This window comes from Petromyzon marinus, chromosome 48 (genome assembly GCF_048934315.1).
Source record: "Petromyzon marinus isolate PM22_M1 ecotype Great Lakes invasive population chromosome 48, UKy_Petmar_22M1.pri1.0, whole genome shotgun sequence".
Lineage (NCBI taxonomy): Eukaryota > Metazoa > Chordata > Hyperoartia > Petromyzontiformes > Petromyzontidae > Petromyzon > Petromyzon marinus.
Genome location: NC_133714.1, coordinates 442,738 through 470,285, shown reverse-complemented (window position 1 = coordinate 470,285; position 27,548 = coordinate 442,738). Strand labels below are relative to the sequence as shown.

General features: G+C 49.8%; 1 protein-coding gene, 1 long non-coding RNA gene and 1 other non-coding gene across 3 annotated transcripts in view; 1 reads left to right on the top strand and 2 right to left on the bottom strand.

Annotated features, from left to right (window-relative positions):
• LOC142931065 (uncharacterized) overlaps positions 1-9,818 on the top strand; it is a 47,072-nt gene extending 37,254 nt beyond the window's left edge. The window contains exon 2 of the long non-coding RNA XR_012947071.1: positions 7,614-9,818. This is a non-coding gene — a long non-coding RNA (uncharacterized LOC142931065). The remainder of the gene's footprint in view (positions 1-7,613) is intronic.
• On the bottom strand, positions 1,391-13,535 carry LRRC74B (leucine rich repeat containing 74B). The gene is made up of 10 exons (XM_032972380.2): positions 13,392-13,535; positions 11,059-11,227; positions 9,168-9,316; positions 8,537-8,669; positions 7,628-7,834; positions 7,277-7,386; positions 3,582-3,697; positions 2,821-2,899; positions 2,334-2,426; positions 1,391-1,936 (listed from the first exon to the last, which is right to left on the bottom strand). Exons 1-10 carry the CDS (start codon positions 13,455-13,457, stop codon positions 1,652-1,654), a joined length of 1,407 nt encoding a protein of 468 aa, XP_032828271.1. The 5' UTR covers positions 13,458-13,535; the 3' UTR covers positions 1,391-1,651.
• A 12,468-nt stretch (positions 13,536-26,003) lies between these two features.
• Positions 26,004-26,121, bottom strand: LOC116952831 (small nucleolar RNA U6-53/MBII-28). Its single transcript, XR_004404513.1, has one exon. It is a non-coding gene; the product is annotated as a small nucleolar RNA U6-53/MBII-28 (small nucleolar RNA).
• Positions 26,122-27,548: the final 1,427 nt, after the last annotated feature.

The window sequence follows — 27,548 nt, the reverse complement described above, 5'->3', positions numbered from 1 at the left end:
TACAGAGATCTATAGATTCACATACAGAATTATACACTAACAGAGACCCTAACAGATATCGATAGTTTAACATACAAAATCATACACCCACAGCAACCCATACCGACATCTATAGTTTAACATACAGAAGCATACACTCACAGGGACCCATACTAGAGATTGATAGATCCACGTACAGAATCACACTCAGAGACCCATACTGACATCTATAGATTCACAGAGACCCATAGACTCAGGCAAACATCTGTATGAAGGAGGCATCATCAAAGCAATACACATTGCTACTCCTGACACAACTATCTGGCTCAACTACTTCAACATAAAATTACTTTGTAATGTTGCCATTTTGGCGTTGTCTGGTATAACACTGGTGGTGAGACTAGGCCACAAAGAAGGTTGTCTCTGGTGTAGGCCAATCAGTTTCAAAGACAATGTATTATCATAGCGTTTCTCTTTGCATGTTTTGCCAAAGGTATGTGTGGTTAATGCAGTCCCTTGATGCCAAGAAAAAGGTTTCTATTTGATGCATGAACATCTTAACGCCTACTGTTTTATTGCCAGAAAGGGTATAAAAGCTATTATTATTCTTCCATAATTTTTTTAATACTACCCAAATAAATGTCCCACAGGTAAGATTACAGTTGTTGCTACAACATCAGCCACACGAAGAAGGCGAACACCAATGAAAGATCGGCAAGTGCAATTTCTCAAAAGTCAAATACTAATCGGATTATTGTTCATCTCGCTGATCATTCGCAACAACTTGAAGCTCTAAGGCCCCGGCGCGTTCCCACGCTCGGTGGTCAGCAGCAGCTGGTGCCCCGGTGGACACGCAGATTGTGGAGGAGCCATCGCTACCTTAACACGCAGCAGCAGGAGGCTTTGGCGACCAATATCCATAATAGAGGGGGGGGGGGGTTGGGGGTGGGGACCATAGTCACGGAGCAAACGGCGATGTGAAGAACATTTAACCAAATGATCATAAACTTGGGTTGACTTGTTCGAATTCCGAGCGTCGGTTATGACGCTGATGAGGCACACCGCACCCGATTGTTTGGTCTGCATTTGAAACTGTGTGTTGTCAGGGATTACGTTGGGTTATACTGGTAGGAACCTCCTGGTTACACCACCAGCCCACAGGGGATTATTGTGTCCGTCCGTCCGTCGTGCATCCAAAAATGGGAGTGGGGCTGGGTGGGTGGGTGGGGAGGGGAGGGAGGGGCTGGGTGGGTGGGGAGGGGAGGGTGGGGTGGGTGGGGAGGGGAGGGCTGGGTGGGTGGGGAGGGGAGGGTGGGGTGGGTCGGGAGGGGAGGGTGGGGTGGGTGGGGAGGGTGGGTGGGGAGGGGAGGGTGGGGATGGGCTGGGTGGGGAGGGTGGGGCTGGGGCTGGGTGAGAGGGGTGGGGCTGGGTGGGGCTGGGTGGGGAGGGGCTGGTCACCCCGTGGTGCCCTTATAAAACTCAACGTGTAACCTACTCACGCCGGCTTGTGCCCGCCCTCACAGTCGGGCATATTTGCGGAATACACCACGTGGTGCCGCCGTTGACCCTGGCCATTGACCGAGCAACCCAACGTTCCTACCAGCTCCCTCCGCTGGAGAATGTGTTGCGCTAGCTGTGGTGTGAAGTGTAACGGCGGTTGTGGTTGTGGTGGCTACGTGGTTGCGGCGGATACAACGGTGGTTGTGGTATCGGTCGTGATGTCGGTCGAGATGTCGGGAGTGATGTTGGTAGTGGTGTCGGTTGTGATGTCGGTCGTTGTATCGACTGTGATGTCGGTAGTGACGTCGGTAGTGACGTCGGTCGTGGCGCTGCTGGTGGGGTTTGGCTTGGGCCGCCTCTTTGAAGGCACGAGCCCTCCGTGTTTGACGTGAAGATTCGGGTTCAATCCTCGCACCTGTTCATGCAGCTCCTCAAAATCAGCGTTCACATGGATTGCCTAAACAAACACACAGAGACAAAGGTTACTGGGTGGCCTTAGCAAACTGTTGGGGTTAAGTGCGGTTTAATGAGCACCCATGAAGGCCGGTACACGGTGCCAATAGCGCTGTTAACACGTGAACGGTCACGTGTGACGTGGCCTGGTGGTCGCGCGTTCGCCACTCGCTGCGGAGGCTCACGCGTACCAGACAGACTTAAGAACACCGACCCTGAGCGCACCCACATCCAGCGAGACATCAAGCCGCATAGAGTGTCCGCGGCGCAACGAGAAGGCACCGCTGCTCTTCACAGGTAGACGCTGCAAGCACGATTTTTTTACATTCACAAACGACCAATTCACAGGATCCATGGGGCCGTGGTGAAAAACAACCCGACACTCGGAGCCGGTCGCTCACCGTGAAGTCCAACCTCTCAAGCGCACACGATGAGTTCTTGGCGGCCGTGAGGATCGCAAAGCACCCAGCTGACTGCATGGGGTTCCTGCCCATCTGTGCAAGGACACGTGCATGAGGCACGGGAGGCATGGAGGTACAAACAGGGACATGTGGACATGAAGACACAAGGGAAATTGGAGACAAGATCTTTGGGGTCACGGAGACGCAGGCACACGGGGTCATGGGGTCACCGATACACAGGAAGACGCAGGATCATGAGGACACGGCAACACAGAGACACGGATGATATGATATAATAAAACCACCACCGTGATCAGGGATCGGGTGTTGTGATGAGATAGCTGAGCGTTGTGTATGTACGTGGTCGTGTGCTGCAATGAGGTGTGATGAGATGAGTTGAGTGATGAGTTGAGTGATGAGGTGTGTGTGTGCGTGTGTCTAGGTGAGTGTGATGCGATGAGCGACGAGGAGAGTGACAGGGTCTCACGGAGAGAGTCCGCAGGGTGGAGTTGAGCTGCAGGCACTTGGCGAGGAGGACTGCGCCCTCGGGGTTGATGCGATTGTTACTGGAGATGGGGGGGGGTGGGGTCGGGTGGGGGGAAGAGGGAGGGGGAGGGAGGGAAGGTTGGATGAGGGGTGGGGGGGACACATCAGATGTCAGCAGCAGTGAAGACACGAGGAGGAGCAGAGTCACCTTGTCAAGTCACTGAGTTTCATGCCACCGTGTCGGTGCCACCGTGTCGGTGCCACCGTGTTGGTGCCACCGTGTCGGTGCCACCGTGTCGGTGCCACCGTGTCGGTGCCACCGTGTCGGTGCCAGTGTGTCGGTGCCAGTGTGTTGGTGCCACCGTGTTGGTGCCACCGTGTTGGTGCCAGTGTGTTGGTGCCTCAGTGTGTTGGTGCCAGTGTGTTGGTGCCAGTGTGTTGGTGCCAGTGTGTTGGTACCTCAGTGTGTTGGTGCCAGTGTGTTGGTACCTCAATGTGTTGGTGCCAGTGTGTTGGTGCCAGTGTGTTGGTGCCAGTGTGTTGGTGCCTCAGTGTGTTGGTGCCAGTGTGTTGGTGCCAGTGTGTTGGTGCCAGTGTGTCGGTGCCTCAGTGTGTTGGTGCCAGTGTGTTGGTGCCAGTGTGTTGGTGCCAGTGTGTTGGTACCTCAGTGTGTTGGTGCCAGTGTGTTGGTGCCAGTGTGTTGGTGCCAGTGTGTTGGTACCTCAGTGTGTTGGTGCCAGTGTGTTGGTGCCTCAGTGTCACCTGACGTTGAGCTCCTCGAGGACGTCGTTCGTCTTGAGCGCTGCCCCCAGTGCCGACGCTCCCTCCTTGCCCAGGCCATTGCTCGACACGTCGAGCACACGCAGCACCACGTTCGCCTGGACACACAAAGACAAACATCCCCCGTGTAGCCTCAACAGACTGTTAGGGCAAGTGCTGTTAGTGAGTAGCAGCACCTTTTAAGGTCGGCACGGTGGCACACGAGGGGGTGGTGTGGCCAGCACCACGCCCGGCCGCCTTTGTCTCCCCATTGGTGATGTTTACTGCACACCGCTACACCAGGTACTAATTTGTGGCTGAATCGACCTAGAGGAGGCCCAGGACCAGTTTAGAAAACCGTGACTTTTGTTTGCCATGAGCGGGAATCAAATTCCGCTACAGATAGAGATATATGCACATCTCTATCTGGTTGTGTACCTGGCTGTGTATCTGTGTGTGTATCTGGTTGTGTATCTGGTTGTGTACCTGGTGTGTATCTGGTTGTGTACCTGGGTGTGTAACCTGGGTGTTTACCTGGTTGTGTACCTGGTGTGTATCTGGTTGTGTATCTGGTTGTGTACCTGGTGTGTATCTGGTTGTGTACCTGGGTGTGTAACCTGGGTGTTTACCTGGTTGTGTATCTGGTTGTGTACCTGGTGTGTATCTGGTTGTGTATCTGGTGTGTATCTGGTTGTGTACCTGGTTGTGTATCTGGTTGTGTACCTGGTGTATATCTGGTTGTGTATCTGTGTGTGTATCTGGTTATGTATCTGGTTTTGTACCTGGTTGTTAACCTGGTGTGTATCTGGTTGTGTACCTGGTGTGTACCTGGTGTGTATCTGGTTGTGTATCCGTGTGTGTATCTGGTTGTGTATCTGGTTGTGTACCTGGTGTGTATCTGGTTGTGTACCTTGGTGTGTAACCTGGGTGTTTGCCTGGTTGTGTATCTGGTTGTGTATCTGGTTGTGTACCTGGTGTGTATCTGGCTGTGTACCTGGTGTGTATCTCGTTGTGTACGTGGTTGTGTATCTGGTTGTGTACCTGGTGTGTATCTGGTTGTGTATCTGGTGTGTATCTGGTTGTGTACCTGGTTGTGTACCTGGTTGTGTACCTGGTATGTATCTGGTTGTGTATCCGGGTGTGTATCTGGTTGTGTATCCGTGTGTGTATCTGGTTGTGTACCTGGTTATGTACCTGGTGTGTATGTGGTTGTGTATCCGTGTGTGTATCTGGTTATGTACCTGGTTGTGTACCTGGTTGTGTACCTGGTGTGTATCTGATTGTGCATCCGTGTGTGTATCTGGTTGTGTACCTGATTGTGTACCTGGTTGTGTACCTGGTGTGTATCTGGTTGTGTATCTGGTGTGTATCTGGTTGTGTATCCGTGTGTGTATCTGGTTGTGTACCTGGTGTGTATCTGGTTGTGTATCCGTGTGTGTATCTGGTTGTGTACCTGGTTGTGTACCTGGTTGTGTACCTGGTGTGTATCTGGTTGTGTATCCGTGTGTGTACCTGGTGTGTACCTGGTTGTGTACCTGGTTGTGTATCTGGTTGTGTACCTGGTGTGTATCTGGTTGTGTATCCGTGTGTGTATCTGGTTGTGTACCTGGTTGTGTACCTGGTTGTGTATCTGGTGTGTATCTGGTTGTGTACCTGGTGTGTATCCGTGTGTGTATCTGGTTGTGTACCTGGTTGTGTACCTGGTTGTGTATCCGTTGTGTACCTGGTTGTGTACCTGGTTGTGTACCTGGTGTGTATCTGGTTGTGTATCCGTGTATATCTGGTTGTGTACCTGGTTGTATACCTGGTTGTGTACCTGGTGTGTATCTGGTTGTGTACCTGGTGTGTATCCGTGTGTGTATCTGGTTGTGTACCTGGTTGTGTACCTGGTGTGTATCTGGTTGTGTATCCGTGTGTGTATCTGGTTGTGTACCTGGTTGTGTACCTGGTGTGTATCTGGTTGTGTATCCGTGTGTGTATCTGGTTGTGTACCTGGTTGTGTACCTGGTTGTGTACCTGGTGTGTATCTGGTTGTGTATCCGTGTGTGTATCTGGTTGTGTACCTGGTTGTGTACCTGGTTGTGTACCTGGTGTGTATCTGGTTGTGTACCTGGTGTGTATCCGTGTGTGTATCTGGTTGTGTACCTGGTTGTGTACCTGGTGTGTATCTGGTTGTGTATCCGTTTGTGTATCTGGTTGTGTACCTGGTTGTGTACCGGGTATGTATCTGGTTGTGTATCCGTGTGTGTATCTGTTTATGTACCTGGTTGTGTACCTGGTTTTGTACCTGGTTGTGTACCTGGTGTGTATCTGGTTGTGTATCCGTGTGTGTATGTTTATGTACCTGGTGTGTATCTGGTTGTGTACCTGGTGTGTACCTGGTGTGTACCTGGTTGTGTACCTGGTTGTGTATCCGGGTGTGTACCTGGTTGTGTATCTGGTTGTGTACCTGGTGTGTACCTGGTGTGTACCTGGTTGTGTACCTGGTTGTGTATCTGGTTGTGTACCTGGTGTGTACCTGGTTGTGTACCTGGTGTGTACCTGGTGTGTACCTGGTTGTGTATCCGGGTGTGTATCTGGTTGTGTACCTGGTGTGTACCTGGTGTGTACCTGGTTGTGTACCTGGTGTGTATCTGATTGTGTACCTGGTTGTGTATCTGGTTGTGTACCTGGTGTGTACCTGGTTGTGTACCTGGTGTGTACCTGGTGTGTACCTGGTTGTGTACCTGGTGTGTACCTGGTTGTGTACCTGGTTGTGTACCTGGTGTGTATCTGGTTGTGTACCTGGTGTGTATCTGGTTGTGTACCTGGTGTGTATCTGGTTGTGTACCTGGTGTGTATCTGGTTTTGTATCTGGTTGTGTACCTGGTTGTGTACCTGGTTGTGTATCCGTGTGTGTATCTGGTTGTGTACCTGGTTGTGTACCTGGTTGTGTACCTGGTGTGTACCTGGTTGTGTACCTGGTTGTGTACCTGGTGTGTACCTGGTGTGTATCTGGTTGTGTATCCGTGTGTGTACCTGGTTGTGTACCTGGTTGTGTACGTGGTGTGTACCTGGTGTGTATCTGGTTGTGTATCCGTGTGTGTACCTGCTTGTGTACCTGGTTGTGTACCTGGTGTGTACCTGGTGTGTATCTGGTTGTGTATCCGTGTGTGTACCTGGTTGTGTACCTGGTTGTGTACCTGGTGTGTACCTGGTTGTGTACCTGGTGTGTATCTGGTTGTGTACCTGGTTGTGTATCTGGTTGTGTACCTGGTGTGTATCTGGTTGTGTACCTGATTGTGTACCTGGTGTGTACCTGGTGTGTATCTGGTTGTGTATCCGTGTGTGTACCTGGTTGTGTACCTGGTTGTGTACCTGGTGTGTATCTGGTTGTGTATCCGTGTGTGTACCTGGTTGTGTACCTGGTTGTGTACCTGGTGTGTACCTGGTGTGTATCTGGCTGTGTATCCGTGTGTGTACCTGGTTGTGTACCTGGTTGTGTACCTGGTTGTGTATCTGGTTGTGTACCTTGTGTGTATCTGGTTGTGTACCTGGTGTGTACCTGGTGTGTATCTGGTTGTGTTTCTGGTTGTGTATCCGTGTGTGTACCTGGTTGTGTACCTGGTTGTGTATCTGGTTGTGTACCTGGTTGTGTACCTGGTGTGTACCTGGTGTGTACCTGGTTGTGTCTATGTGCCTCTCGTAGCAGTACTCACGGAGAGCCCCTTCGCCAAGGCAACCGCACTTGGCCCTCGGATCTCGTTCCAGCTCAAGTTGAGCTCCTTCAGGCCAGAGCTCTCGCTGAGCAGCAGCTGCAACCAATCACCTGTCAGACATCGTCTCATGTGACACCTGTGACTATTCAGCTATTGACACAATCTGTAAAAACGGGCTTTAGAGCTCATAGGATTTCTCTAGTATGAGTAAAAATTCTGATTCAATGTGACACGTAGGCACTGTTACAATGTCTCTTGTACCCCCCATGATTCTAGGATGTCCCCTCTGTGTCCGTCCCCCCCGTGTCTTTGTGTGTCCCCGCCTGTCCCCACGTAGAGGTAGGAAGTTACCTGACCCGCGCCCCAGCTGGTTGTGAGCGAGGCTGAGCGAGCAGAGCGTGTGGTTGGTGGCAAGGGCTGTGGCAAGGGCGGCCCCCGTGGTGTCGCCCACGCGGTTCCCGTCCAGCACGAGCCGCGTCAGCGTCGCGTTCTCCAGCAGCACGGGCGCCAGTGCCGTGCCTCCCGCGTCGCCCAGAGCATTGTCCCGCACGTCCAGGTCTGCCGCCGGTGCCCGGTGTTCCCGACAAAGTAAAACAACAAGACAAAACACAGTTTTGTCCATGATGACCGTGGCATTGCCCTTGTCGGCTGAGAGGATTTTATTTTATAATTTTTATTCTTATTATTTTTCTATCTACGTGACTTTACCGAAAGAACCAAAGAACAAGACAAAACATCTCCTTCCTGTATCTGTCCCATCAGATAAAGTGTCTTATTGACACATCCCGTCGGCAACGCGGCCTTCTGGGAGTGCATCATTTCAGCGGCATGGTTCAACGCAAAGTCCTCGGCAGGATCAGACTTGCCGCTGAAGTTCCATATGTTTATAGGCAAGGGCCCTCCTTGTTAGATGGCAGTCCTGGTTCATCATTAACATGCGTTACCTTCAATATATCATCCGCATCTCTCCATGTTACCCATCATAACACGTTACCCCTGGTTATCCTGCTCGCCCAGCCTCGAATGTGACCCCACCTAGCACAGTTGCTAACTCCCCGGGCCACGGTCGCCACCCTTTCCCACTGTGGACTAAGCAAGGACGAATTTTTCCATTTGGCCAGCCCCGCCGATAGAAACCCCGTGCTAAGGTTCAGCACGGCAATAATAACGGTACCAGATATTGGCACAAACCGATTCCCGCCACCCGAACACAGATTCCAAATTTGCCGGACCTGGCGGCGACCCTCGGCCCACACTCACTCTGTACGGACACGTTCTCTCTCAGCATGTCCGCCAGGTAGACGCTGCCCATCGCTCCCGCACAGTTGTCCCGGAGGTCCAGGCTTGTCAGTGACGTGTTGCTGACGAGCGACAGGCACACGGCGTGGACGCCCTGCGCGGAGCAACAGGCGTGACGCAACGCCATGACGTGACAGGTTGCAACAAACGCACGGGTGGTGCCGTGACGCGACGGGCCGGGTGATGTCTGTGACGGGCCAAGGAAGTGGCGCTGATGGGTGAGGCCGATACGCAATGGGCGTTGCGGGTAAGCGATGGGCGAGGTGCTGTCACAGTGGGCAAGGGGGTGGCATGATGGCCGATGTGGTGGCACGATGGGCGAGGTGGTGGCACGATGGGCAAGGTGGTGGCACAAGGGGTGAGGTGGTGGCACAAGGGGTGAGTTGGTGGCACAAGGGGTGAGTTGGTGGCACGTGGGGCGAGGTGGTGGCACAAGGGGTGAGTTGGTGGCGCAAGGGGTGAGTTGGTGTCACAAGGGGTGAGGTGTTGGCACGTGGGGTGAGTTGGTGGCACGTGGGGTGAGGTGGTGGCACGTGGGGTGAGGTGGTGTCACGATGGGCGATGGGAGGGTGTCACGTGGGGTCCGTCTCGCCTGGGGCCCCAGGCCATGGTGCGCAAGGCTGAGCTGCGCCTCGTGCATGTGTCGCGAGAAGAACGACACGGGGACGAGACGCAGCTGGCGGCACGCCTCCTCGTACTGCGCTCGCGCCATGTGCACGCCCAGCGCACCGGCGCCACCCACTGCAACAACAATGTCCACAACAATATCGACAGCAACATTCATCGGGGTGCCACGGTGGCGCGATGTCATCTCCCTCGCCTGCAAGGACGTCGTGGGCTTCATCCCAACCCCGACGCCTGCTGTATACAGTCATACCTCGGTATACAACCGCTTTGGAATACGTCGAATTTGGTACACGTCGTGTTTTGACGAGAAAAAACATTTCTTGGGATACGACGTCTTGCTTGGGATACGACGTCTTGCTAGAACTTGTATGGGTCGGGATGAGCCACCGCGTACCCGCGTAGAGCCCGTTCACGACTGAGACAAGGCGCCGCTCCTCAGTCTGCCTGGAGATCTCGTTCAGTGCACAACCCTCTTGCTGTAGCTCTCTGTGAATTTTCACGTGCATTTATCTTAATGTATGTATGCATTTTAGTACTAAGTAGTGTCTACAATATCTTATACAACCACGTTAATGTATACTGTGCCATATAAAATATCATTTCTGATACTCTGGAACGGATTATTTCCTTTCCCTTTACTTCTTATGGGAAACATTCGTTTGGTAGACGTCACTTCCGGTATAAGTCCTCCTACCTTCTGGAACGAATTGACGACGTATACCGAGGTACCACTGTATATTTGGAGTTTGTGTGTTCTCCTCGTGGCCCTGTGGATTTGTCTCCGGATCCTCTGGTTTTTGCCTCCATATTTAGAAACATGAGTTTTAGAGTATTTGGCTGCTATAAAATTCCACGCGATAAGCCACTTCGTTCAGCTATCATTTGTGGGCAGCTTCTGAAAAAAAATTATATAGCTCAGTGGGGCCTTACCTGGTAAAATCAAACATCGTTTAATAATGTCAGCATCATCAATGTCATAGCTAAGTGCTCGTTCATAGAACTGAGCGAGGCTATCAGTGAAAATGTACCGCCAGTGGCTCTGTGTTGTGTGCACACACTCAAAGACAAAGATCCCCCGTATAGCTTTAACAGACTCTTGGGGCAAGTGCTGTTATCGAGTAGCAACTATGAAGGCTGGAACGGCACACGAGGGGGTGGGTGGCCTGACCATGCCCGACCGCCTTTGTCTCCCCAGTGGCGATGTTTACACACTTCACTAGGTACTCATTTGGTGCTGAGTAGACCTAGGGGAGGCCCAGAACCGGTTCAGATAATCTTCACTGATGTTGGCCATGAGTGGGAATAGAATCCGGGTCGACGGGTTCGTAGCGCAACGTGCTGACCGCTACACTACCGCTCCCCACACACACACGCACGCACACACACACACGCACACACACGTGCGCACACACGCGCACACACACAACAACCGCCATTCGCCACAAAGTGACGGTGACATCACCACGACGCTTGTGCCAGGCCATGTGCACGTTGAGGCCACGTGAAGTGTTGAACGCCCGCTGGCACGAGGTCACGGGGCAGACCCAGCAAGTGCCACGGTTTGACTGACTCAAATGACTGGCTGATGCACCACCTGTGCCCCCTATTGTGACAATTTGCTGTGGTTTAGCCACCCGGCGCTCCGCTCGTTGTTGTGAGCGTCGCTCCTCCGCCCTCCGTTCTTGTTGGAGGGCGACTGCCTCCAACTTTGCCCAGTAGGCAGCAGCAGCAGCAGCGTCCTTCACGAGCCTCCTCCTCCACAGAGGCCGCCGATGTTGACAGGGGCTTGTTTACCGGTCATCGGCAAGTCCACTCCGCTCTAAATCCACGCACACACAGAGAGCACGTGCTCGCACCTTCACCCTCCAGGTCGGTGTCCCAGCCCTCGTCCCCCTCAGCTCCATCGCCTCCATCGTGAGCGATCGTCCGCCCCTCGGTGCCCTCGCTCTCTCCACCATCCTCACGCGATCCTCCTCCACCATCGGGGCGCTCCGAATCGCGGAAGCCGGCACTGCGGCTCACCTCCTGCACCACCACCAACAACAACCACCACCACCCAGGCAGATCCACAGCCACCTACATCAACCACCACCACCAACAACAACCACGACCACCCAGGCAGATCCACAGCCACCTACATCAACCACCACCACCAACAACCACCACCACCACCACCCAGGCAGATCCACAGTCACCTACATCAACCACCAACAACAACAACAACCACCACCACCACACAGGCAGATCCACAGTCAGCTACATCAACCACCACCACCAACAACCACCACCACCACCAACCAGGCAGATCCACAGTCACCTACATCAACCACCACCACCAACAACAACCACCACCACCCAGGCAGATCCACAGTCACCTACATCAACCACCACCACCAACAACCACCACCACCACCACCCAGGCAGATCCACAGCCACCTACATCAACCACCACCACCAACAACCACCACCACCACCCAGGGAGATCCACAGTCACCTACATCAACCACCACCAACAACCACCACCACCACCCAGGCAGATCCACAGCCACCTACATCAACCACCACCACCAACAACCACCACCACCACCCAGGGAGATCGACAGCCACCTACATCAACCACCACCAACAACAACAACCACCACCACCCAGGCAGATCCACAGTCAGCTACATCAACCACCAATAACAACAACCACCACCACCAACCAGGCAGATCCACAGTCAGCTACATCAACCACCAACAACAACAACCACCACCACCACCAACCAGGCAGATCCACAGTCAGCTACATCAACCACCAACAACAACAACCACCACCAACAACCACCACTACCACCAACCAGGCAGATCCACAGTCACCTACATCAACCACCACCACCACCACCCAGGCAGATCCACAGTCACCTACATCAACCACCACCACCAACAACAACAACCACCACCACCCAGGCAGATCCACAGTCACGTACATCAACCACCACCACCAACAACAACAACCACCACCACCACCCAGGCAGATCCACAGTCACCTACATCAACCACCACCACCAACAACAACCACCACCACCCAGGCAGATCCACAGCCACCTACATCAACCACCAACAACAACAACCACCACCACCCAGGCAGATCCACAGTCACCTACATCCACCACCAACAACCACCACCACCCAGGGAGATCCACAGTCACCTACATCAACCACCACCACACAACCTATACACTGCACGAGACAAAGATCCCCCGTATAGCCTTAAACAGACTGTTGGGGCAAGTGCTGTTAGCGAGTAGCAACTATGAAGGCCAAAACGGCACGAGGGGGGTGGGTGGCTAGCACCACGCCCGGCCGCCTTTGTCTCCCTCGTAGCGATGTTTACTACACACCGCGCCAGGTACTCATTTGAGGCCGAGTCGACCTAAGCGGTGTGTGTGCACGTGGGGTGTGTGCACGTGGTGTGTGTGCACGTGGTGTGTGTGCACGTGGCGTGTGTGGCGTGTATGGTGTGTACACGTGGCGTGTGTGGTGTGTCTGGTGTGTACACGTGGTGTGTGTGGTGTGTACACGTGGTGTGTGTATGGTGTGTGCACGTGGTGTGTGTGGTGTGTCTGGTGTATACACGTGGTGTGTGTGTGGTGTGTACACGTGGCGTGTGTGGCGTGTATGGTGTGTACACGTGGTGTGTATGTGGTGGGTACACGTGGTGTGTGTGTGGTGTGTACACGTGGCGTGTGTGGTGTGTCTGGTGTGTACACGTGGTGTGTGTGGTGTACACGTGGTGTGTGTGTGGTGTCTACACGTAGCGTGTGTGTGTACACGTGGTGTGTGTGGTGTACACGTGGTGTGTGTGTGGTGTCTACACGTAGCGTGTGTGTGTGTGCACGTGGTGTGTGTGGTGTACACGTGGTGTGTGTGTGGTGTGTACACGTAAGGTGTGTGTGTGTGTGAGTACGCGTGGCGTGTCTGTATTCGTGGTGTGTGGTGTGTACTCGTGGTGTGTGTGGTGTGTACGTGTGTCTGTGTGTGTCTGTGTGTCTGTCTGTGTGTCTGTGTGTCAGTGTCTGTGTGTGTGTCTGTGTATGTGTCTGTGTGTGTGTGTCTGTCTGTGTGTGTGTCTATGTGCGTCTGTGTGTGTGTGTGTGTTTGTGTGTGTCTGTGTGTGTCTGTGTGTGTGTCTGTGTTGTACTCCGTACGCGATCGCTGACGCCGCCGCGGCTGTGTGGGTGGCCAGGCCGACTCGGGTGCGAAACGTCGTCCATGCCGAGCGGCCGTCTCTCACCCACCCCGCGTCTCAGTGTCACCCCGCCGAGTGTCACCCCCGCCGAGTGTCACCCCCCCGAGTGTCACCCTCCAAGTGTCACCCCCCACCCCGCGTCTCAGTGTCACCCCCGCCGAGTGTCACCCCCGCCGAGTGTGGCTCTGAAGCCTCGCGACTCGGCCTCGCCACGCGTCGCCATGGAGACGGCTCGCGCCTGTCCTCTGCAGGCACGAGACGGCGTTACACACCATCTGTTGCCCATGGCAACTTAAACTCGACATACACACCGTCTGTTACCCATGGCAACCTAAACTCGACATACACACCGTCTGTTGCCCATGGCAACTTAAACTCGACATACACACCGTCTGTTGCCCATGGCAACTTCAACTCGACATACACACCGTCTGTTACCCATGGCAACCTAAACTCGACATACACACCGTCTGTTGCCCATGCAACTTAAACTCGACATACACACCGTCTGTTACCCATGGCAACTTAAACTCGACATACACACCGTCTGTTACCCATGGCAACCTAAACTCGACATACACACCGTCTGTTACCCATGGCAACCTAAACTCGACATACACACCGTCTGTTACCCATAGCAACCTAAACTCGACATACACACCGTCTGTTACCCATGGCAACCTAAACTCGACATACACACCGTCTGTTACCCATGGCAACTTAAACTCGACATACACACCGTCTGTTACCCATGGCAACCTAAACTAGACATACACACCGTCTGTTGCCCATGGCAACTTAAACTCAACATACACACCGTCTGTTACCCATGGCAACCTAAACTCGACATACACACCGTCTGTTGCCCATGGCAACTTACACTCGACATACACCCCGTCTGTTACCCATGGCAACTTAAACTTGACATACACACCGTCTGTTACCCATGGCAACCTAAACTCGACATACACACCGTCTGTTACCCATGGCAACCTAAACTCGACATACACACCGTCTGTTGCCCATGGCAACTTAAACTCGACATACACACCGTCTGTTACCCATCGCAACCTAAACTCGACATACACACCGTCTGTTGCCCATGGCAACTTAAACTCGACATACACACCGTCTGTTACCCATGGCAACTTAAACTCGACATACACACCGTCTGTTAACCATGGAAACCTAAACTCGACATACACACCGTCTGTTACCCATGGCAACCTAAACTCGACATACACACCGTCTGTTGCCCATGGCAACTTAAACTCGACATACACACCGTGTTACCCATGGCAACCTAAACTCGACATACACACCGTCTGTTACCCATGGCAACCTAAACTCAACATACACACCGTCTGTTGCCCATGGCAACCTAAACTCGACATACACACCGTCTGTTGCCCATGGCAACCTAAACTCGACATACACACCGGCTGTTGCCCATGGCAACTTAAACTCGGCATACACACCGTCTGTTACCCATGGCAACCTAAACTCGACATACACACCGTCTGTTGCCCATGGCAACCTAAACTCGACATACACACCGGCTGTTGCCCATGGCAACTTAAACTCGACATACACACCGTCTGTTACCCATGGCAACTTAAACTCGACATACACACCGTCTGTTGCCCATGGCAACTTAAACTCGACATACACACCGTATGTTGCCCATGGCAACTTATACTCGACATACACACCGTCTGTTGCCCATGGCAACTTAAACTCGACATACACACCGTCTGTTGCCCATGGCAACTTAAACTCGACATACACACCGTCTGTTGCCCATGGCAACTTAAACTCGACATACACACCGTCTGTTGCCCATGGCAACTTAAACTCGACATACAAACCGTCTGTTGCCCATTGCAACTTAAACTTGACATACACACCGTCTGTTGCCCATGGCAACTTAAACTCGACATACACACCGTCTGTTGCCCATGGCAACTTACACTCGACATACACACCGTCTGTTACCCATGGCAACTTAAACTCGACATACACACCGTCTACTTAAACTCGACATACACACCGTATGTTACTTATGGCAACTTAAACTTGACATACACACCGTCTGTTGCCCATGGCAACTTAAACTCGACATACACACCGTCTGTTACCCATGGCAACTTAAACTCGACATTCATTTCTCACCAGCTTCAGTTTTCAGTTTATTTATTTTGGTATAGCCCTGTGAGCCATTCGGCTCTTGAATCGGGTGCAACCACAAAAAACACATGAACAAGAAAAACATCTTGAAGTGACTATGTGACTGTGCAAACAGAAAATCCATGAAAAAAAACAGCTAAATAATCCTGAAACAAGCACCGTACACCAACGCTGTGTGCAAAAAATCCCAGTGGGATGCAAGTCAAACAACAACAACAACCACAAGAAAACTTAGATTAAGGCCATCAGTCTAACTCCGTACTACAACAAAACAAACATGTCCAAACCAAAAAACGTTTTCGAAATCACCAAAAAAATAAAGCCATAATTGCAACGCAACAGTGATCACAGGGACTGACCGAATTTTTACAATAAACTACATAAATAACATGTAACACCAAATCCTAGAGCCATAGCTGGCTGCATGAGTTACTCCACAACAATAGAAGCATCAGTCGGAGTATCAAATTTTTCAATGCACCTTTAAGATCAGCACGCTAAATCAAAATACATATAATACTTTGCAGCATCATCCGGAGCGAAAACATTTTATTTTATTTTACGCCAATGAATAGCAGTGGCAGCTAGGGGTGTACAACTCCTCTAGAGAAGTTTTGATAGAAGATCTTATTGGTAGCGATTCAAGTTGCAGTTTGGCAATAGCATTCCAGACCCTGGGGGCATCAATAGCAAAGGCCCTTCCTCCAGTTTGTGTACGGCAATAGGGAACGTGAAGCTGGTAAATGAGCGAAGACCTGAGGTCAAATTTGTTCTTTGAAACAGAGAGGAGATCCAGCAGGTAGTCTGCGGATTGTTTTGTAAGTACATCGTGAATAAATAAGATCTGGTGCACAAGCCGTCGAACATTAAGAGATGTTAAGTTTGACCCAATGTAGAGATCACAGTGGTGAGTCCTATATGGGCAGTTCAATGTAAATCTTAAGGCCAAGTGATAGATGGAATCAAGCTTCTTCAGTACAGTACTTGGGGCTGATTTTTACACGATGTCACAGTAGTCAAGTAGAGGCAGTATGGTAGCTTTTATCAATTCTAAACGGAACATTGGGGGGAAGCAGTGCTTGTGTCGATACAGAAAAAATATTTTGTCTTTTTACCAATATAATCAATGTGATCTTCAAAATTCAGTTTTGAATCCAGGATGACCCCAAGATACTTATAGATCTTGACTTGCTCTATTTGATAATTATTTAAGGAATGTAATTGGGGGAAAATAACTTCCTGCTTTAGTCCTGGTGAGAAGCATAGCCCCTTGGTTTTGGAGGTATTCAGGACTAGTTTAAGAGCAACTAGCTGATGTTGTAGTTTGTTGAAATCACCCTGTATCTTAGCAATCACGTCATCCGGAGAGCGGCCAGCAGTAATCAGTATCGTGTCATCTGCAAAAAGATTTACCCTGGCATGATCCAGGTCAGTGCCCAAGTCATTGACATAAAGAGAGAACAAAAGGGGGCCGAGGATGGAACCCTGTGGAACCCCTTTTGTTATCTTAACACTGTTTGACCTCCAACCATCTGTGAATACAGTTTGGGTGCGAGAAAAGAGGTAATTTTGTAACCATTTTACTGCGTTTTCGGAAAAACCGAGGCAACTTAGTTTACTCAGCAGGGTGTTGTGGTCTACTGTATCAAAAGCTTTGGACAGGTCTAGAAAAAGACAGGAACAGTACTGCTTATTTTCAAGGCTACTGTAAATGTGATTCAGAGTCTAATGCAGCAGATGTGGTGCTCTATTTTTTTCGGAACCCAGATTATTTTAGATGTCGTAGATTGTTGGTGGACAGGAAACTGATAATTTGGTAGGTCAATAATTTTTCAAAAATTTTAATCAACGGGGACAAAATTGAGATCGGTTGGTAGTTATTTGGATCATCTTTAGGGCCCCCTTTGTGAAGTGGACGGACATAGGAATGTTTCCATTCTAGAGGAACTGATGCTTCCTTGATGGACAGGTTGAAAATATGGGCTATAGGTTTGTATATTAGGTGACCAACAGTTAGTAGAGCAAAGACGGGAATACTATCTGCTCCGGTAGAGGACCCTTTCAGGTAGGACAGTTGTTTCAGAACATTACTTTCGTGGATTGGCTGGAAACTAAATTCGTTTAATGTTTGTACAGGGGTGTAGGAATTTGCATGAGCAAGGGTGACTCCCAATACATTATCAAAAAGATTACTAGCTTCAGAAAAATGAAGGTTAAAATTGTAAACTATATTTTTGGTATCTGAAAAATATTCCCCATTTTGGTTAAGCTCAACAGGCAGATTGTCTGTTTTGAATGCTTTTTCGATACATTTGATTGTTTTTCAGAAAATCCTGGCGTTTCCATGTGATTCCAGGAGAGTGGAGGAAAAGTAGGCATTTTTTGCATGCTGTATTTTTTTGACGCATCTATTCCTTAAAATCCTGTATTCTAGCCAGTCATTGACCAAATTACTTTTCTGAGCACATGCCCAAGCCTTGTCCCTAGTTTTCATGAGCTTTGTAATCAAAGGATCAAGCCATGGTGGGCGGTTGCCTTTAGTTTTAAATCTAACCAACGGAGCATGTTTGTTAAGAATTTGGAGAAACGTGTTCCTGAAGGTCTCCCAAGCCGTAGTCAGGTTGGGGATATCACAGACCTTGTAATTATCCGAGTGAAGCACATCATTAGTAAATGCCTGAGTGCTGAAGTGTCTCATAGAGTGCTTCTCAACCAATTTAGGGGGGGCTTTGGGTCTGGCTGATGATCTCACCCCAAAAATGAAGGAGTGATCACTAAGGTTATTACCCAGAACACCAGTCAGTGTGAAATTGTGAGGGACATTTGTCAATAGGACGTCAAGCAGAGATGACTGTAAACAAGGAGTGAGCCAGTGAACATGCAATAGTATTACGAACATAGATGGCAATTTCACCTCCTTTAGATTCTCGGTCAAGCCGAAAAAGGTTATAGTTGTCAATCGCAATCTGCAAGTCATTGACGGCAGGAGTGAGAAATGTTTCTGTTAGGCAAAAAATATCCGGGTCAAGATTTGCCACTTCTAGTTTAAGTTGACTTAATTTAATCACATGCCCTCTGATGTTGACATGTAGAACACCAACACCTTTCCTGCCAGAAAAATCTACAGAATTATACGAGTTCTTTTCATTTGGGCCAGGATGAAGCTCAATACCACCCAGAAATAATAAAAGAATTAATTTGCACAAGTATTTTCTGTGAAATGATGAAAAACAGCGAACCTTGGACGAATAGCAGTAGCTCGCAGATGGTGTTATTTTTAAGAGCAGAATGAAGTTTGTAAGGAGTGCTGGTGAAGTAATGGGACAAAGACAGGGTTTAAAAGGATACAATGATGGAGTGTAGAAGTGTCTATGAGCTGTTTCATTAGCAGGTGTAGTGGCAAATAGAGCAACAAGTTTGGACGCAAAGTAACGAGGGTAGCTGTTTGTAGAGTTGAGTGTGGCACTAGATATGGTCGGGAGGGACAGCAGTAGGATACACAGCAGGAGAATTGCCATCTCTAAAATATCCGGGGTAAACACAGATTAACACACAAGCGGAAAAGAAAAAAATATATACTTGTAGGCCGTGCGCGAGAAAAACGTCTTGCCGCACTCGTCACACATGCACGGCTTCTCGCCCCCCATGTGCTAGGGTTGAACAGCGCCCCCCCAGACAGGGACAGCAGATTTTTGGCTGTTGTGGGCTCGGCTGAACCGCTTGCACCGCCTCCTTTCCCCGCCGCAGGATGGTGCTCGAGCTAGCCCTCCGTGAGCTCAGCCCACGACTGGAATGTCGTTTCTTGGCCTCTCGTGTCTCTGCTGCTCGACCAGACGGCCCCACTGAAGCCCACACAGGGGACTCTTCATTCACGACCCTTGGCCGTCTTGACGATCTCCGTGAAGTTTTCCAGGAACACAGCTTGGGGTCCGTGGCAATGTTGCCTTGGCAGGAACACAGCTTGGGGTCCGTGGCAATGTTGCCTTGGCAGGAACACAGCTTGGGGTACGTGGCAATGTTGCCTTGGCAGGAACACAGCTTGGGGTCCGTCGCAATGTTGCCTTGGCAGGAACACAGCTTGGGGTCCGTGGCAATGTTGCCTTGGCAGGAACACAGCTTGGGGTCCGTGGCAATGTTGCCTTGGCAGGAACACAGCTTGGGGTCCGTGGCAATGTTGCCTTGGCAGGAACACAGCTTGGGGTCCGTCGCAATGTTGCCTTGGCAGGAACACAGCTTGGGGTCCGTAGCAATGTTGCCTTGGCAGGAACACAGCTTGGGGTCCGTGGCAATGTTGCCTTGGCAGGAACACAGCTTGGGGTCTGTAGCAATGTTGCCTTGGCAGGAACACAGCTTGGGGTCCGTGGCAATGTTGCCTTGGCAGGAACACAGCTTGGGGTCCGTCGCAATGTTGCCTTGGCAGGAACACAGCTTGGGGTCCGTCGCAATGTTGCCTTGGCAGGAACACAGCTTGGGGTCCGTAGCAATGTTGCCTTGGCAGGAACACAGCTTGGGGTCCGTGGCAATGTTGCCTTGGCAGGAACACAGCTTGGGGTCCGTGGCAATGTTGCCTTGGCAGGAACACAGCTTGGGGTCTGTAGCAATGTTGCCTTGGCAGGAACACAGCTTGGGGTCCGTGGCAATGTTGCCTTGGCAGGAACACAGCTTGGGGTCCGTGGCAATGCCGCCTTGGCAGGAACACAGCTTGGGGTCCGTAGCAATGTTGCCTTGGCATTTACACAGCTTGGGGTCCGTGGCAATGCTGCCCTGGCAGGAACACAGCCTGGGGTCCATGGCAATGTTGCCCTGGCAGGAACACAGCTTGTGGTCCGTCGCACTATTAACTAGGCCTCACTCAGGCTAAAGTTAAGTGAACTATGTGGCTCTTTTTCAGAAGCCACGTGGCCTTTCACAAGTGATGGTTCAACCGAGGTGGTTTTATTCATGTCGACACTGATAGCAGCGGCCAAAATACTCGCGGCTAGGAAGGTGCTAATTTAATTTGCAACGTGTTCAGAATGCGGCTGCTCGGGCGTTAAATCAGAACACCTCCTCCTTCACGTCACATTATACCAGTGTTAGCCTCCCTGCACTGGCTTCCAGTTTCACGTAGAACACAGTTTACAATCCTCTTGTTGACTTACAAAGCGGTGAACAATCTTACCCTCAGCCGATATCATTGACATGCTTCACCCCAGTGCCAGATTAAGCTAGTTCGGGGCCTGTAGCACGTGATGTTATAAAGGGGCCCTAAATAAAAAAATACAAGTACATATTAAAACACGAAATTTTCACTTGCATAGTCAAGTAATTTTATTTAATCCTTTGCTATACAGCCGGATACGACATAATAACTAACCTTAACCACCCAGTCGTTCATAAAAGTTGAAGGCGGTATAGTACTATAGTAATAGAGCAAGTGCAGAATCACTGAACCTGAATTGATAGCTTGAAAGCGTTTAGCGCGGGGCCCTTGAAAGTGTGGGACCTGTAGCTACTACTACTACACGCGTAGTAGTAGTAGCTACTACTACGCGTGTAGTAGTAGCTACTACACGTGTAGTAGCTACTACACGTTACTACGAGGATAATCCGGCACTGGTTCAGGCCCATACATCCACCACCCTCTCAAGGGCCCGAAGATCTGGGCATGGTGCAAAGTCTTTTCCGTGTCCCAGCAGCGGCTGCTCGTGACACGTCCACTAGGTGGGGCTGTTGTGGTCATACCTCTGATGGTGTTCTCGTTGAGAAAAACCTCGTCAATGTTGTTGGCCTTAATAGAGGTTTTTTTAGGTTAGATCGAGTAAATTTATAATTGTCGTTAAACCCGCCACCACCCGACATAGCCAACTAGTAAGGGTTGTCACATAAACAGAACACGCCAATTCGTCACTAGTACAGCACACCGGTTGTGTGTTGGAGAGCCAAGCCACAACATTTACAATCTGAGTACGACGTTTCGCCAGTAATTACAACTAGCTTCATCAGGCGACAGCCAGATTTGTGGAGAAGTCCACCTATCTCGTTCCAGACACGGAGACACATGGACTTGTGTGTCTGTCCATGTGTCTCCGTGTTTGTGTTTTGTCTCTCTCTAAAATGTAGCAATCTTTGGAAGAACGTAATCAACCACGTGGGGTGTTGCCTGTTGTGTTAGCCAACTCTCTGTGTTGTATTGCATTATATTTGTAAGTTTGTTTTCTTATTCATTCTTACCTGATGACGGTTGCTTGTGTTGCAATCCAAACGTCGTATTCTATTATTTACGTTATTTTCTTTCTACGTGACTTTACCGAAAGAACCAGAGTAATTCCTGCAGGAACAAAAGCTTCACTCAAATGCTGTCCCCATGACCCTCAAATCCGCGCTCCACAACCCCTGTGACACCTGCTACATTGTCGAATGGAAAGCTCGGCCTACGCTGTGACATTATCCGACACTTTTAAGTTGTGGGTTTAAAAGCCACGAGTAAGTGTAATGTAACAAATATATCCTGTTACAAGGCCACCCAGCGTTGACATCGTCTCATTGTAGCTACAGGCGTCTCATTGTAGCTACAGGCGTCTCATTGTAGCTACTGGCGTCTCATTGTAGCTACAGGCGACTCATTGTAGCTACTGGCGTCTCATTGTAGCTACAGGCGTCTCATTGTAGCAACTGGCGTCTCGTTGTAGCTACAGGCGTCTCATTGTAGCTACAGGCGTCTCGTTGTAGCTACTGGCGTGGCTGCAATGTGAAGCTGCTCATCGCAATGACTGAAGAAATAAAGTCTCACCGATACGAACTAAAAATGTTATCTTCATGAGGCCATATTAGGCAATTCACGTTCAAATAACCATTGTAAGTTTTTTTTAACGCAACACAATTAATGGAAACGGTTTTTTTTTAAAATCATAGAAATAATTTATCATCTAAAGCTGCTTGGTGGGGCGATGGCCCCAATGTCCCTCCTCGTGGACGAACCCCAACTGATGTGTCCCAGGTGGAGGTTTCGGTCTATGGGTGACCGAGATTTTTCCCGTGTAGCCCCCAGGATTTGGAACGCTCTTCCACGAGACATCAGGGATCTCTGAACTGTTTTAAACTGTGCCTTAAAAACCTATTTATACGCTTCCGCTTACTACGTTTAGTTAATTTAGTAATTTATGCATTTAGAATATAAATTTTATGCCGAGTGTCTGTTGCTGCTGTCATGTACAGCGCTTTGAGATCCTTGATGAAAAGCGCTAGAAACATTGAATTATTATGAAACGCGTGATGTTCATTCTCGATGTGGGAGGAAAACCCCAGAGATGCAAACTCCAAATAAACAGCAGCAGGCGCCATGGTCCGGATCGAACCCTCGACCTCCTGTGTACCAGGCGAGGTAGTTAACATCTCCTAGCCACCGTGATGATGAGACACGCAAACTCCAAATATACAGCAGGCGTCGGGATCGAACCCACAACCTCCTTCATACCAGGCGAGGTAGTTAACGTCATCAACCATCGCTCTATTGAGACACCAACACATCAGCACGGACGTCGCTATGGAGAAAAGTTAACAAAGTCACCCAGCAGCCCACAACACCCCACACATTACCGTCTCTCCACCTACAAAAGACGTGGTTGTTTCTGTACTACACATCCCATCTGCCACACAGCCCGTGGTGAGATGTTAAACTCCTTGCCTGGTATACAGGTTGTGGTTTCGAAGCCAACCCTGACGCCTACTGCATATTTGGGGATTTGCATGTTCTCCCCGTGGTCGTGTGGATGTTTATCCAGGTCCTCCTGGTTTTCACTCCATATTTGGAAACGTCCGTTTTAGAGTATTTGGCTGCAATGAATTTCCACAAAAAGCCACTTCATTGGGCTATGTCTTCTTATCGAGATTTATATAGTGCCTTTACGAAGGCACTTAACAGACATCAAATTGTACATAGCATAACAATTTTAAAGTAAGAATTAGGTTATTGTTAGTGGTGTAGTTTTGATGTAGTGATAGCCAGGTTGCTTATGAAAGAGCTATATAGCTCAGTGGGGCCTTACTTGGTAAAATAAAACGTTTTTATTGTAGTTTTAGAGTGCATACTTTCAGCAGCATCGATTCAATACAGGCAAAATACTCTGGATCGGTTTAGATATTCAGTGTCTCATCAGCAGCCAGGCTTGTTCGAACCAATGCTTGTGGAATGTTTGCATCAAATGAGAACCCAAATCTTCGAGGATAATTGACCATAAACATCTGGAAGTTCACCAGGGTTGGTTCAAGTCTACTGGAGACATTGAATATTAAAACCAGTCGAGTTTCCCTTATATTGATGCTGCTGAAATAAAGTGCTTCCAGGAGGATATGGGACAAGTAGTATGGTTAAAACATTTTTTTTATATTAACAGACATGGAGAGGCATCTGATGTTTTTGCTAAGACTTCAAACATCTGCCAGGGCGCCATTCAGATAAAGCAACTCCCATCAATTCGTGGGCGTCCTTTTCGTCCAGCCGAGGGTACGACTGCCCTTTGGTAGCGTGGCTGCTACTCTCACACTGCACCATTCAAAAACATGTTTCACCTGAAAGTACCACAAAAAAACTCTGCAACCATGAGATACTTACGTTAGCATTCATTTCAAAATTATTTATTGCTTTTGCAAAACAATTGTACACGTTCCGACCGAGTGAAAATTATCGTGTTATACAAGTTCCCGTGTACAATTGCAATGTACAGGGCATGCTACTGAAATTACTTTAAGCTTGCTTGCCTAAACAATGGCCTACTCTTGTTTGAATTAAAATGTTCTATAGTTTTTTCGGTAAAGTCACGTAGATATAAAAAAATAAGTGAATAAAAATATCACGACGTTTCGATCACAACACAACCGGTCGTCATCACGCAAAGGAGTCAGCCTCTAAAGGCCAGCTGTTTATAAAGGTTTGGGGATGGGCGTAGCTCAGGGCATGGGCAGTGCACGAGTGCCAATGCAGCAACAATGCCGCTAAAATCCTTGCACCCCGCTCCACACACCACACTGCTGACGGTGGAGATTGATTGACATGAACACACAAGCCAAGTCAGGACCCCAAGTGGCTGATGACATCTTTCCAATGATTGCCGGGTCGAAACCTTCCTCTAAGTTGAAATTGTCTGTTTGTATATATGGATGGCTTCATGAACAAATCTTTAATACTCGTCTTAGAGAAATCAATTTCGTGAGCCAGCCGCATTAAAATAATGATCAGCTACGGCAGAAGTATTGGTCCTACCGTGTTTCAAATCTGCCTGACACAGAGACAATTTCAACCGAGGAAGGTTATAGACTCAGCACTCACTGGAAAGATGTCATCAAAAACTTTGGGTCCTGACTTGACTTGTGTTTTCTTGTGTAGCAGTAGTAGTGTTTAGTGTAGACGTGCTAGTCTGTCGAAGGCGAGGCCTGGACCGCCACTACCTAACTTTCTGCCACCACGACTCTCGCCAGGTAAAGCGGACTGATTAACGAACACACCCACAGCATTAACCAGGGTGGCCTGCCCAAGTCAACTGCAAACCTCTGACATAAGTGGCCATGTCACGCCACTCCACGACAATTACACGCAGTTACACACCCAGAAGGCATCCGTTCTGCTGCAGAGGATGGAGTCTTGTTGTATTCAGAAACTTCAAAATGTAACCCCTCCGGCCTTGCAAGACACCAGTGCTTGCACACATTAATAAGATAACAGATATACTGCTGATTACATATTTAATGCTATGTGTAAAATTAATTAAATGTGTGTTCTGACTTTTGGGCCACCCTTTATATGCAAATATATTATTACTATTAGGTTAGGGGAGCCAGAAGGTAGTGGCACACACTGGTGGACTCGTAGCAGCAGGGTTGTTCTCTGTAATCCTCTGCAGACATCCTTCTGTGCTGGCCCAGTGGAAAGCAAAGCGGACCGCATCACCCCCTCCGCACTGCTCCTTCGCTGGCAACACAAACAAGGGGACAGAACCGTGACAAAGTTGCTGAGAACAGGCACCAAAGCATCGCTGTCAATCCATACAGTTTACCCGTATTCTTGTACAGGGAAATTGAGTTTTCAGGTCCATGCAGCGTATAGCCGTTTCAATACGGGCAAAAAAAACATTTGTGTTTCTTTGTAGGATGAACGCTGGGATTTCTAAAGGGCACGGGGTGACAAATCAGATCTGAATTGGTCTGTAACAAGGTAGGGCACTGGTATGGGGTTGACAGATATGCCAAAGGCCAGCTTATACAAAGGTTGGGTTAATGCACGTGCTTAATTTTGCAGCGGTTATTTGACAAACGTGCCAAGGACAAAAATAAACTGCGGAAGGAGAATTCAAATTATTATTATTGTAGTTGTTTAGCCGCCATCTGCTGCTGGGGAGGGGGGGGGGCTCCGGCTCAGAGTCTCACAGCGAGAAGTCAAGAGTTCAACGCAGCTGCGCCCGGCGCCCGGGGCGGTAGAGCCCGCGGGCTCGGCGCATCGGTATTAGCATGGGCACTCATCATGGCCGGACTCGCCGCCACCGCCACGGTGGATAAGCGACCTGCTGCCCCCCGCCCCCACTTCATACCCACGAACTCCCCGGTGAGATGTTAACCACCTCGCCTGGTATACAGGACCACCTTAAGGTTCGATCCTGACCCTGACCGCCGGCTGCTGTATATTTGGAGTTTGCATTGCTTCTCCCTGTGGTCGCGCTTCTAAGAGTATTTGGCTGCAATTAATTTCCACACCACGACAAGCCACTCTCAAGTGGTCAGGCCGCTGCTGAAAGGGCTCTCAAACGACTCTCACTCCTGGGGGTCCTTTTCGTCCAGCTGGGGTTCCGACTGCCCTTCGAAAGCGTGATTGCTACTCTCACGCTGCACCATTCAAAAACATGTTTTACCTGCAAGTACCACAAAACACTCTGCAAATATGAGACACTTACGTTAGCAGTAATTTAAAATAAAAATCGTAATAATTTGTGCAAATTTGTCCACTTTCGACCGAGTGCAAATGATCGTGTTATACAAGTTCCCGTGTACAATTAAAATGTACAGGGCACTCACTCCTCACCCAACTCTCCCAATCACGTTCACTTCCTCGACTCCTGCCACACACAATTCACGCCTCACCCACACCTTCCCACCACTCAATCGCCACACACGAGCGCTGATGTTTACAGTCTCAGGTACGAAACTAATTTTAGGACTAGTTCACCTAGGGGAGACGGCTAGGATTGTTTCAAATGTTCCCAAGTTATACGTCGTGAGCGGGATATCGAACTCCGGCGGATGGTTTAGTAGCAGTGCGTTAACCGCTACACTACCGCTCACCACTCTTCCACCACAACAAAGACCCCCCACCCCGTGCAGCCTGTAGCAGACTGTAGGGGCAAGTGCTGTTAGCGAGCACCTATGAAGGCCGGAACGGTACACGAGGGGGTGGGTGGCCAGCACCACGCCCGACCGCCTTTGTCTCCCCAGTGGCGATGTTTACACATAGCAGCAGGTACTCATTTGAGGCCAAGTCGACCTAGGGGCGGCCCAGGACCGGTTCAAAGTAATCGTCAAACTGGTGTTGGCCGTGAGCGGCAATTGAACTCGGCTGGCCGGGTTCATTGCGCAGCGCGCTCACCACGACACCACCACCACACAACGCTCCGATCTCACCTTCACTCACCACCGTCTCCTCGGCGTGCACTTGAGGGCTTCTTCACTCACCGCGGAATGAGCCCTCCACCACCACAACCACCACACAAGTAAGAAAGAAGAACTCCACGATTAGAGGCGTGGTGGGGTTGGATGTGGGGTTGAATCGTGTTAATCTTAGTACGTGTTAATCTTAGTACGTGTTAATCTTAGTACGTGTTAATCTTAGTACGTGTTAATCTTAGTACGTGTTAATCTTGGAACGTGTTAATCTTGGAACGTGTTAATCTTGGAACGTGTTAAT

Bases quoted from the DNA above. Each gene is read 5' to 3' on its own strand.
- LRRC74B (XM_032972380.2), bottom strand. From the start codon at position 13,457: ATGGACGACGTTTCGCACCCGAGTCGGCCTGGCCACCCACACAGCCGC. The intron at 11,228-13,391 runs GTACGGAGTACA...GTGGTGGTGCAG, and splicing joins GCGGCGGCGTCAGCGATCGC to GAGGTGAGCCGCAGTGCCGG. The intron at 3,698-7,276 runs GTGAGTACTGCT...TTGTGTGTCCAG, and splicing joins CCTTGGCGAAGGGGCTCTCC to GCGAACGTGGTGCTGCGTGT.